Consider the following 12,908-nt stretch of genomic DNA (forward strand, 5'->3'; position numbering starts at 1 on the left):
AGTGTGGTGAGCACAGGGATACAGTCCAGCATGCGTCTAGTCGGAGTTCCAGGAGACACTGAGAAGAGAAAGGCCTTTGAGGAAGGGAAGTAGTTGGGCTGGGCCTGCAGCTCAGTGGTAGTGTGCTTGCCTAGCATGCACGAGGCCTTGGGTTTAATACTCAGCACTGCAAGAAAAAAGAACAGGGGAAATAGTTGAGAGTTTTCCAGAGCTGTTAATAACATCAGGCCTCAGACCCAGGAAGACCAACAAACCACGCGTGGAATAAGTAAAAATAAATTCATAGCTATGTAGCCTTAATGAAACTGCAGTGCATTAAAGAAAGAGAGACCTTAAAAGCTTCTGAAGGAAAAGATGGAGACTATGGCAGAAATATTTGGCCAACTCTGTGACCACCAAGTTCATCTCTGTGGTTCAGAGCCTTCAGAGATCACAGGGTCACAATATCTCTCACTTCAGTGCATTCAGATGGGGTCAGATGCATTCCAACCCCACCACACAGAATGCTCATTTATGAATAAATTGCTGTAAATAGGTAGCAGAAATTAAATTCACTGTCTTTCCTAGCTGAGTCCGCAGCTCTAAGAGGACTACTAGCCTTTGGTTTTCTTTAACTCCCATATGTTTTCTTCACTTGCAGCCAGGGAGAACTGGCACTCAGTGTTAGCATTATTCTTGTTTTTCAGAACAACCAGTTACTGTCATTCGGGAGTAAATGGGGTTGAAGACACGAGGCTTGTCCTCAGATCTTTTCTCTCTTGAGCCAAGCATTCCTGCTAGGAGACACCCCTAAGTCTGATTCTCCGGTTCCCCAAGGAGAATCACCCCGTGCCCAGTAGAGTCCTCAGGTAGTTTGGGCTGTAGAGGTTTAATGGTTAAGGCAGCTTGGAGCACATTACTGATTGCCCTTTCAAATCTCCCAGTAACCATTAACATAAATATCATCTCACTGTTTTGGACAAGAGACACCACCCTTCTGCGTGTCAGTAATATGATGCTAATGTTAACCCTTTCATTGCTTTGTGGGCGTCAATGGCCTTGGCCTCTATCCACTGATAGGGAGTCTCTTTGAACCTATCGGGGGAAATGAAAGGGTTAACTCCTTTGGGTTTTGCCCTTTGACCACTTCAGGATGAGAGGCATGATGAAATACTTTTCAAAGTCTTCTGTGCAAACACATCATGCATAATTGGAGCAAAAGAGAATAAATCAAAGCTTTCCCCCCCTTTTAGTCTGGTAATGCATAATTGAAACCACATTGAGGCAAGGGCTGATAACTTCAAAACAACCAGGAAAACTGCCCTTTCCATCAAGGTAGGAATAGGTAAGGCCGCTCATTACCAGGAGCTCAAAGCTTCTGTGTAACAGGCCTGTTCTCCTCTCTGCCTTTCTTCTCTAACTGCTCAGGCAAAATACCTCCACTTAAATCAAATGTGAGTTGACTCAAATGTCTGCTACAGTCTCTTATTTTCACATGAAGTTATACGGAGTGACATAAGAAATCTCTGGTACGGTGAGTAATAGTAATTAGATTTTGAATCATCCTGCCTTGCAGCCTGGTTTCGCCTGTGCTCGAGTTTGGTTTGGGTTAAGCTAAAAGAGTCCTGTAGTTGTTCATGAAATGTGGTTTTCCTTGCTCTTGATTTTCCAGTCCCCAAGTAACTCCAGTAAGAAGATTTCAGAATGGCTGTGGTTAGGCTCAGATGAGACTGCCGTGACCTTTCGGCTGTGAGAACACAAAACGGGCTTGCAGACGGACAGCCTCCTTTGTGTGGGCCTGCTGAGCACACCACGGGTTCCCTGAATCCTTTGGTTGGTGACTTTAAGCTGTCTCCCCAAGACCTTTTTTTCAAGGCGTTATGAAACCTGAGCACATTCATTCTAGCCCTTGTACTAAAGTGCTGGCCAGAAACTCCTGCTTGGGGCTTTGCAGTGTATGAAGAAAAGAGCCCCCTGCAGCGGGCCTTTGACCTGCCCGTGATCTCGGCTCTACGGCTTATTTTTATGTGATTGCAATTTAGCAGCAGAGGATTCTCATTGGGGCTCTGTAACAGAGACTCATTGCAGGGGTGAGAAACGCCGAGGAGAATGGGTGGAAGATGAGCCAATGGCCGGCACATTGTCACTTCTTCCAGAGTCTCCTGTCTTTGACAAGTTCCGTGGAATCTGTTTGCAAGTTGTGTTGGACTGAGATTCTGAGGTGCGGCTGCAGTGGATGGGCCTGGCCTCTGCCGCCCAGTTCCATGACCCATCTGGCCACGGTGGAGATTTAATCAGGCAACAGAGGTAATTGCCAGCATTGTTTGCCTTTTCACTGGCAGAAGCCAGAGTCTTGAGTAAATTATGGAGGTTTAAATTTGCCTGATTTCCTGCAGAAAGTGGGGTCAAGAGGTCCCAGACTGTAGACACTCTCTGTGGCTGGCCAGCAGGGGGTCAGTTCTGAAAGGTATTTCAGAGGTGACTAAATGCTGTTTGGAAATGTCCGCCTCCCAGTAGTTTTTTTTCTCTGGGGCTTGGTTTGTTGACCTTCCCCAGTGGAGTGGAGTGTCTGTGAAGGCGCACACCCCAATTAGAGCTGCCTTTCTCCCCTCCGCCTCGGAGCTGAAGGCAGATGGGATTCTGTGGAGGGGAAAAGCAATTGGCACGGAAGCCACTGAAGAGCAGCATTTCCTACTTCTGACCTTTTGAGTCAGAACCTACAGGTAGCCACATCAATTTATCAGTAAAAGAATACTCAGGAAAGGGAAGTTTCAAGAGAAATAAAAAAGCTCATTGTATAAGAAGCTTCTGTGGTACAGGCTTTTCATGATATGATGTCGGCCAGCCTGTCTCCGAGTTCCTCCCATCTCCGATCCCCTTCCTGCTGGCTCACTGCTGTCTGTGAGCATCTCTGTGCACGTGCCACTCAGTTTGGCAGCGTGGGCAGCTCCAGCTTCTCCTTGGAGTCGCCTCCTGCGCTTCACCTGTGGGACGCCTTGCTATACCACTTGTTGTCTTATATTGTAACTCACTTTTATACCTAGCTGTTTTTCTTGCCAGCTTATGAGTATTTGAGAGGAAGGAATGTGTTCATGTTTGCATCTTTAACACTATTCCAGTAGTATATTGCTTATACTATTTGCTCAGGAAATGTAGACGAGATGAATGAGTGTGAGAAATAGTGCTAGTAGGAGTGACTGCTGCGTTCCAGTACCAGCGTGTTCGCAGGCCACAGGCCCCACATCGGGAAGAGCGGGAAGGGGTTTGTGTTTGTTCTCAACTGCTACGAATGGAGTTCTGTACGGAGCTCTCTGCCGTTTGTGTACACAGTCTCATCTAACCATCATTACGTAGGGAGATAGTACTGTCATGGTCCCCATTTTACAGATGAAGAAACGGATACTCACAGAAGCAGCTTTACATGTCATTAAGCTAGTAAATGGCAAGGCCCAGATCCACGTTCTGTTAAATATCCCTGTGAACTCTACGTTTCTTCAGAGCACTTAGCGCCATAAGATTCTTGGTAAATGCTTATAAAATGAACTAAGCTGGGAGCCATTTCAAAACTCATCTCTCGTTCGAGTATGTATCTGCTGTGCATATTTATAGACAGTGTGGCCTGGATCGTCTGAGTTTATCTTAGTCATTTTTTTAACAAGTTTTTTTTCTCTCTCAGTAGCCCTGGGCACTATACTAGTGACTGGGTGTTATGGCACCTGCTTTCATGCTTAACACAAAGAATCAGAAGCAAATCATGATGGAAGTGAATAAAATACATTTGGTGAGGGAGAAGTAGAGGTAGAATCCAGGCAAAGCAGGACCTGAATGCGTGCCGAGGTGAAGAGAGAGAGGAAAAATGACTTCATCTAGAATTCCTGTGCTGAAAGACACTTCCCGTCCCTTCGGCGGCCCCCAGCCCGCTTAGGAGACACACGGAAAGTCAAGCCTGGGAAGCAGGTACTCACGTAAGACCAGCATTAGCCGCCGCCTTCCCAGTACCCATACGTGCCAGGTATGTTACATATACGACCTCATTTGTGCCAGGAATGTTGCCTAGATGGCAGTAGTATTTAGAGAAGTATTAGGATATGATAGATAGAGAAACTGGCACAAGAGAGGGGAATCGCTTTGCTCGTGTCACATGGGTGGAGAGCCAGAGAACCTGGAATCAGATGAAGGGCTCGGGTTCCCAAGCTGCCTCCGCTCCCACGGCCTCACTTTCAGGGACATTCACATCAGCCCTGCTGCTGCGTCCCACAGGAGAGCTGCCCGCAGCTCACAGGATTCCTCCTTGTCCACCTCAGTCTCTGTATTTATGGGAAAGTATGGGCAAGATTTCAGTCCCCATCACGCTCCTATATATAAGCCCCACGTGCTTCCTTCTCCAGTTCACAAGAACCGTTGGGGGTGCCGATGGGCAGTGTGGAAAAGTTGAGCACACGCGCAGTCGCTGTCTACTTCCGAACTAGCCGTTCCTGCCCGTCCTCCCCCTTCCCCACCACTTGCCTCCCCAGTGGAGCTGGCACACAGGATGAGACAGCTCTGCTGTCTTGCTGGTGACTCTGGCTCCCTTTCCCGACAGTGCCCTGAAATCAGAGCTGCCACGCCTGCCAGGGGTGCCTCAGTTTACATCCGGGGCATTCATTTTCTGAAGCCAGGCTTTGCATCTCTCAGGGAACTTTCCTGTCCTCTCAGTCTTGTGGAGAGTTTAAGTGCTTTGGCATTCTCCTCCCTTCTCCTAAAGAACAGACCTCATTTTGTTGGCGTTTTAATAGTTTTTCCTTCTGTGACAGTGGTATATTTACCTTCTTTAATTTATGTGCTCACTTTGTGGGGTTTTGTTCCATGTACTCTGAAATAGTGTTTGGAGTTAGTTCTTGCTTATTGGCCCAGTTTCTGATCATGAGGATCAAGAATTGTCAGGATTTCTGTCTTGAAGAACTAGAAGTAGCAAATACTACATGTCCACTTCCCAAAGCCTATAAAATGGTGACTCCTCCTCGGAGTCTGCTGGGTTTGCCCATAGGTGGGCGCGGGGAGGCCCGGGAGCTGCCCTCCGCCGCTCTGAGTCAGCCTGCCCGGGCTGCGCCCAGGCCCATCACCCATAGCGCATGGCCTTGACCCCCACCTCACCATCTCTGGTCCTCCAGTTTTGTTGCGTCTCAGATGAGCACGGTGCATAGCACTTCATAAAGGTTCAGTGAATCTCGACCACTTCAGCATCACACATTAGATTGTTTTACACACGTCTTTAAAAAAGTGCTTTTTGCCTCTTTTCCATGTAAAATGATATGTTTTCAAGTGGCTCCTGAGGATCATCGTGTTAAGAGCGTTGGGGAATGGGTTGAGGATGATGACGGCAGAGAGACCCTGAGCCATCCCGTGGGGGTTGGTTAATTGTGATTTAAGCATAAGACTACTTACTGACTTCGGTTTCCATAAAAGCCAGGAAGAGGTAAAGAATAAGGCTGAGGTAGAGAACCCAAGTGTGATCAGATCCTCAGGTACAAATACTGAAATCCGGGGAACTTCCTAAGACCGCAACTTAGGTCAGTGCATGATGTCATGGAACAGAAGGTTGGCACTGAAAAGATAACATGTCCTTTTGGGTCTCTTGGTCGTGGGATCTCATGGCACTCTGTGGACATTTGGGCCTTAAGATCCTGATTTCACTAGGTCACCAAGAACCCCATTCAGTCTCCTTGACTGCACACCCCATGTGTCTTCCATGTGCCTGTGGACATTTCCTATCCCACACTGTTACATCTGGCAGACAGCTGTAGTCGTACACGTGGTGATGGGTGTCCATCAGTGATACGGGTGAGATTGATAGGGGACCTTGGGAATTCAGAGTATAAAGAGCAGCCGAATGACAGATGGGACTTTTTATATTCTCCTTTTAGAGGGATGAAGTTTGGTCCTACACTTTAAACATACTACCATGTGAGCATGAGTATAACTAGTGCCACTGAATTACATGCACACGAATGGTTAAATTAGAAAGCTTTCTATACAGTTTACCATAATTTAAAGAATTATTGTAACATACCAAAACTGTTGGATTAAAGTTTAAATGGGTAGGCTATATGGTATATGAATTTGATCTCAATAAAGCTATTTAAAAGCATAAGAACAATATAATTATCTTTTCCTATTTATTATTAGTACAAAGATATTTTTGCTATATGTAAACTAACTTGTAACGATAGCAAGAAATTCAACTTTTTTCATTTCTTTTTAAACTTTATTTTGAGCAAATCTCAAGCTTAGAAGTTTTGAGTACGGTGAATTCACTCACTGCCTAGATTTGCACGTGTGTGATTTGCACGTGTGTGATTTCCCTGTGTGTACGTGCTGTGCTTTGATGTGGCAGCGGTTTTGGCTTCGTTGTTTTGGGTTTTTCCTTGTTTTGCTCATTTTTGTCTCTTTTCCTTGTTTAACTCTACCGGGCTGGCTTCTTATTGGTCCCTTGGGATGTGGAAGTTCATGCCACTGTCATCTTCTGTATGGTTTTAATTTCTTTGGTAGAGCCATTCTGCCCATGTTGTGTGTGTTCTTTTCTGGACCCCCTATTGAACGGCTTTTGGGCCTCCTGGGTTTCCTCCTCTTTTCTGTCCTATTTCTCATCTCTGTCGCACTCTGAATTATTTTATCATCATCCTCTTAGAATCCTGCCCTTTGAAAGAAACTATAAACCACCATGTTTTTTTTTTATTCTTTCTGGTCTTTGATAGATCTTTTAAAATAAAGTCGTAAGTTGCTCTTATTTCACAGATGAAAAATCGTATCTCCGTCAGGATAGAATTGGTTGGTGGTGCTGTTTAAGTTCCCCTTGCTTTTCCCGTTGGCTCTGCTTCCTCTTTGCTGTGTTCCTTTGGTTTCTGTCACTCCTGCTGAAGATGCTCTGGAAACGTCTGTGACTCTAGGATCTGCCCTTGATTAAGAGGGAGGCGCTGATGGCTGATCAGAAGTTCTCTGTGTGAGGGCCTGCTTTCTCACTGCCTGGAGGCTTCCCTGGGAGGTGGGGGTGCCACGCCAGCCACATGGCTGCCAAGATTTGAGAATGAGGGGGAAGATGGCTGCAGGCCTGCTTGCTCAGGTCTGGACCTTCCATTTCCCAGGAAAGAACCTCCCTTTTCCAGCTGGGCTAGGGAGGAAGACTGATACCTTGCTGAGGTGGGTGAAGGGAAGGTGAGTGGACCTGGGTTTCCTCTTCCTCGCCCCTGCGAGCCACCTGGTGAGTTTAGCTCCGGCGTCTCTACGGGGTCCCCCTCACTGGCTCCCCTCCCAGCCACTGAGGTCTCCACACACACCACATACCCCTGCCCTGAGGCCCGCGCCGCCCCTCAGGCAGTCCATAGTATGTCAGTACAGCTCATCTCTTTCCACTGTAGCGTTATTTCCTTACTATCCATCAACTGCTGTTGCAGTGGTTTGGGGAGGGAACGGAGGTAAGTGCATGTTTTAATCAGTGCCACTTAACTTGACATCTCTTCTCAGCTGCAGAGTTGAGAAGTCTCTTCTCTGCTCCTTTGTGATTGTTTCGGGGCCAATGCTTACTAAAGGGAATCTATCTGAACAGCGGCTCAGCTCTCGCACTGGTCATGGCAGGAGCCGCCAGCCGCCATGGTGATGCGGGCCAGCGCCCTGCTGCAGCTCCTCTGACCCTTACCCCCATCTCTTGCAGAAGTGGAGCAGCGTGAGCAACCCGCTCTTCCTCCCGCTCATCCCCCCGCAGTCCCAAGGGTTCACCGCCATTGTGCTCACCTACGACCGAGTGGAGAGCCTCTTCCGTGTCATCACCGAGGTGTCCAAGGTGCCCAGCCTGTCCAAGCTGCTGGTCGTCTGGAATAATCAGAACAAAAACCCTCCAGAAGGTAAGAGAGAGAGAGGGTGTGTTCAGGAGAGGCCAGCTTGGGTGTTGGAGCAACTCTCCATGGCTATGTTAGGCTATTTCATTTTAAATGAATTCTGAACCGATAACAGTGCCATTGTGAAGCGGCAGACCCCAGTTCTTCGGTCGTGTCACCCCTGTTGAGGACTGGCCCACTGAACTCCACTCCCTGGCCTAAGTTGCAGCCATGGTGCTGGAGGGCTCAGAAGTCAGCAGGATCAAAGGCCATCCTTCAGCCTTGGGAAAACAGACCTGGCCTCCCCAGCCAGCCCGCTGACTTGTTTACATGAAAACTCAGTTTAAAAGGCACTAGTTTTCTCCTTCCTTATCTGTGCTCTGATACTGTGCTGTCCTTCAGAAAGCACTAAAAAGGAGGCCTCGCTTCTGACAGAGAGGCCATGCAGCCTGAGTCGTTCAGAAACCGTTCTCTGGAAGCTGCGCCACGTCCTCCTTAATCTCTCTCCTCCTTGCTGTGGCCACCCCTGCAATCTGCTGGCTGGCAGCCAGGGCTGAGGGCTGTTTGATTAATTGGATTCGTTTTTAATTCAGGATGCGTAGAGTACGTTCCACCTGCATTCAGTTTCTCATTCAGTCTGTCTATTACTGATCCTAATCCTGGGGACTTCAAAGTGCCTGCCATTTATAGCCTATTAAAGCCAGGAAGTTTCTGATGGATTAGAGCAAGGAATGAGTTTGAAGTTTGTAATATGCACCACTGTCACCGATAAGGTCTAGTTTATTGCCTGACAGTAGTATCTGTGCTTTTTACGGCTAGTCCCTTTTAATTGGTCATAGGGAAGTCAAGAGAGTCGACCCTGGAAACACCAGTAGTAGTTCTGTCGTCTGGGCTGGACAGAGACCATATTTCTGTCTCTTTTAGGCGAGTTGGAATTTGCTCGAGAAAATTCTTTAGTGCCTTTTGAGACATTTAAAAATGTGTATGTCATAGGACTTTTATTCTCTGAATTGCATGCTCTTATTATAGTTATAGACAAACACAGTTTGAAATAATTATTTTTTAAGCCCTATATTAGTCTTCAATATTGTAGTGACCAGGCTCTATTTGAGCCATGTAAAGGAAACCAGTGCTGGACTCGGTGTATACCTGCAGTCCCAGCTACTTTCAGAGGCAGTTGAGAGCTTCAGTTGAGCCTAGGAGTGTAGGCTAGTCTGGGTAAGAAGAATAAGATGCTATCTTGAATTAAAAAAAGAAAAAAGGACCAGCTATCTTTTAAGTTCTGTGTAAATAACTTACAATATGACTTATTTGTTTTTTAAAGAAAATGGGAGCTGGTTGTGAGTGATGGAGCATGCCTGTAATCCCAGTGCTTGGGAGGCCAAGACAGGAGGATCACAAGTTCAAGGCCTTTCTCAACAACCTAGACCCTGTTCCAAATTTTAAAAAAATAAATGAAAAGAGCTGGAGGTGTACCTTGGAGGAGTTCCTTCCTCAGTACTCCCCCACCACCACACGTCAAGTGAATGACCCAACTGAATCCTTAAGAGCGACCTGGTGCAGTGGTTCACCTCTGTAATGCCAGTTCTTGGGAGGATGAGATCATAGGATCACAAGTTTGAGGCCAGCCTTAGCAAGACGCTGTCTCCAGTAAAAGCCAGGTGTGGTCAAATGCACCTCTGGTCCCAGTACTTGGGAGGATCTCAGGTTCATGGCCAGCCTCAGCAGCTTAGCAAGGCTAAGGACTGTGGGCATAGCTCAGAGGGAGAACACCAAGGGCTCAATCCCCACTACCACATACACACAAAAAGAGATTAAAAAATAAAACAGGGCTGGGGGTGTAGGTTTGAGGTAGAATGCTCCAGGGTTCAATCCCTAATACAACCACCACCAAAAAAGAAATCCCTCTAAACAAGTGATGAGAAATGTGTGTGTGTGTGTGTGTGTGTGTGTGTGTGTGTGTGTGTGTGTGTGTGTTACTGGGGATATATACCTTCATATATGGGGCAGCTTCATATGAAAACAATGTTTTAGGTCAATTAAATGTCCTATAATGGTTGCAACAAAATACAAAAAAATAAAAAGTCCTATATTAAGCTAGATGTGATGATGCATGAGGGGCTGAGACAGGAGAATGGCAAGTTCGAAACCACCCGTAGCAACTTAGCAAAACCCTATTTCAAAATAAAAACTGAGCCAGGCGTGGTAACGCAGGCTTGTAATCCCCATGCTTGGGAGGTGGAGACAGGAGGATCGTGCTGGTTCGAAGCCAGACACGCTGGTTTAGGAAACCCTGTTTCCAAAAATAAAAATAGGCCTGGGAGTGTAGCCCGGAGGTAGAAGGGCTTCCAGGAACCCCAGTACCACCAAAATAAATAAATAAATAAATTAATTAATAATAAATAAATAATGAAGAGGGATAGGAGTTTCACTTGGAGGTAAAATGCCCCTGGGTGCTGGGCGTGGTGGTGCAAGCTTGTAATCCCAGCATTTGAGAGGCTGAGACAGGAGGATCATGGTTGGAAGTTAGCCTCGGCTACTTAGTGAGGCCCTCTGTAACTCAGAGAGACCCTGTTTCAAAATAAATAATAAAAAATAGGACTAGGGGTGTGTGGCTGAGAGGTAGAATGCCCCTGGGTTCCATCCCCAGACCCGCCCAAAAAAAAAAAAAAATGCACGGGGCATGGTGGTGCACACTTATAATCCCCACGCTTGGGAGGCGGAAACAGGAGGATAGTGTAGGTCTGAAGCCAGCCTCACTGGCTTAAGAGACCCTGTTCCCAAATTTTAAAACTATATAAAATAGGAGCCAGGCATGGTGGCGCACGCTTGTATTCCCAGCATTCAGGAGGCTGAGACCTGGAGGATCATGGTTCGCGGACAGCCTCCGCTACTTAGTGAGGCCCTCTGCAACTCAGTGAGACCCGGTTTCAAAATAAAGAATAAAAAATAGGACAGGGGGTATAGCTCGGAGGTCAAAAGCCCCTGGGTTCCATCCCCAGACCCGCAAAAAAAAAAAAAAAAAAAAAAAATTATATATATATATATATATATATATATATATATATATATATATATATATATATATATATTAGGTCTGGAAGTGTAGCCCAGAGGTAGAAGGGTTTCCAGGAACCCCAGTACCAAAAAAAAAAAAAAAAAAAAAAAAAAAATGCCCCTGGGTTCAATCCCTAGGACAGTGGAAAAAAAGGACAAAGAAAATAAAAGACAGCCCTAGATTATGCCTGCAGCATAACCTCTTTTTAAAAAATTATTATTAACCAACTCTTTTTATGCCAGGTTTTTTCTTTTCCTCCACCCTGTAACACGGCCACTTTACTGGATTTTTGTTTCGTTTGTTCGCTTTTAATAAAGGAGGTGGGAAGAGGTCAGGGAGCAAGGAAGGCATCAGCAGCGCCTAAGAAGGAAAGAGGATGGCGAAGGGAAGGAAAGGCGGAGGAAGTCAGAGTTGCTGGGAGGGAGGCTGGGAAGGAGGCTAGGAGAGCCGTCCAGGCCACCCGGATGCCACAGAGGTCTGAAGTAGACAGCCTGTGGCTGATGAGGCCCTTCACTCACAAGGGATGGGTCCTGTGTTAGGAAGGGGCTGTGCGCCATGCGTGGTCAAGCCGCATCCCCTCTGGAGCCTTTGCTCCTGTGCACCAAGGCCCCGGCCTAGGGCGGCTGAGAGCCCTCGGTCAGGAGGCCGGGCTGCGGGTCTGTGTGGAGGCGGCGGGCCTGCTGCCTCTGACTACTCCTTCCCCGGTGTATGCGGGTACTGAAATGTCACTCTGTACCCCATGAATACATACAATTACCACCTGCCATTCAAAAGTAAAATAAAACTTTATAAATTACAAAAGAGGCTTTTCCTTGCGAGCCCTGATTAGCTTCTTTGGGCCTTTATTGTGAGTTGGATTCACTTTTAGGGGGAAGAGTCTTTTTCTTCCTTCTTGGTCCACGTCTCTGTGCTGGCTTAACTAAAAGCAGCAGCATAAGCCCAGGTTTTAGAGCTGGGTGTTCAGTTTTAACTTTTGGTAGACCCTACTAAAATGCAGTGGTTAATTTTATGGCCAAGTTTCATTTATTTTTAAAATATTTTGGCTCCAGGGAGGAAAGAGAGCCCTTAACTGATGAGGCCCTAATTTTGACACGTGTTGTGATGGACCGGCCCTTTTCTGACGTGGTTTCTGGGCCAGGGCTCTGGCTCTGGCAGTGTGGTTGTTTGGGGAGAATGTGAACCATGGTTAATCTTCTGTGGGGTGTTTGTTCAGTTGGTAAATGGGGCTGTCAGCTCTGGTCCTCACGCCAGCAAATGCATCTGATCTTTCACATATAACATTAGTAACATATATATTTAAGAAAAAAAAAAAACAAGTCTGAGCCTTTGAAATATTAGAGGCAAAAGTGATGTTTTTCACTTTCTCTGCATTTACTAAAATAAATATTGTGGTTAACATGTCTGCTGCTGGGAGTATTAGCGAAGGCAGTAATCTACCCCCCACACACACACACATACTTTTTTTTCCCCAACCCAACCAGATACTTTTTTCCTTTTGGTTACAGTTAAATCTAAATTGCTGGGTTTGAAGCTTAAGTAAATACTTAGACTAAGCAATAGAAATTTCCAGTGAGCTCTCATTACATCGGGTTTGAGCTCTGTCAATAAAATGACAGGCTACTACCTCCCCTCCTGGGCCTTCAGTTTCCAGGCTTGATGGATGTGGAGGTTATCTACCTTGGCCCCTGGCCTCCATCTGGAGGAAGCCAGGCACTGTGTGCTTTAGATAGGTGTAATTTAGCCTTTGCTTTTAATTGACTTTAGTTTTAAATTTGCATTGCCATCAGGAGCCCCAGCTGCAGATTGTGACTGTCACAGTCCTCTGTGGGCGGGCCGGGGATGGCCGAGCATGTCAGGATGGAGGCAGCAGCTGAGCTGAATTCTGGTACTTGGGGGATTTGGTCATAGGGACCAACTGTACGCTGAGCACCCTGGGGGGTTCCGGGTTTTTGTGGAGATGGTTGGCAGTGATTGGCAGAAAGAATGGGCTTGGAAACAATCTGAAGACCCTGTAGTCCTTC

General features: G+C 46.6%; 1 protein-coding gene across 1 annotated transcript in view; it reads left to right on the forward strand.

The window, feature by feature from the left end:
- Positions 1-12,908, forward strand: part of EXT2 (exostosin glycosyltransferase 2) — a gene marked incomplete at both ends in the record, with an annotated part of 126,732 nt that overhangs the window by 73,512 nt on the left and 40,312 nt on the right. The window contains one exon of the mRNA XM_080706825.1: positions 7,667-7,856. Coding sequence (XP_080562951.1) covers positions 7,667-7,856 — 190 coding nt within the window. The remainder of the gene's footprint in view (positions 1-7,666; positions 7,857-12,908) is intronic.

This window comes from Muscardinus avellanarius (assembly GCF_963383645.1).
Source record: "Muscardinus avellanarius genome assembly, chromosome: 1".
Lineage (NCBI taxonomy): Eukaryota > Metazoa > Chordata > Mammalia > Rodentia > Gliridae > Muscardinus > Muscardinus avellanarius.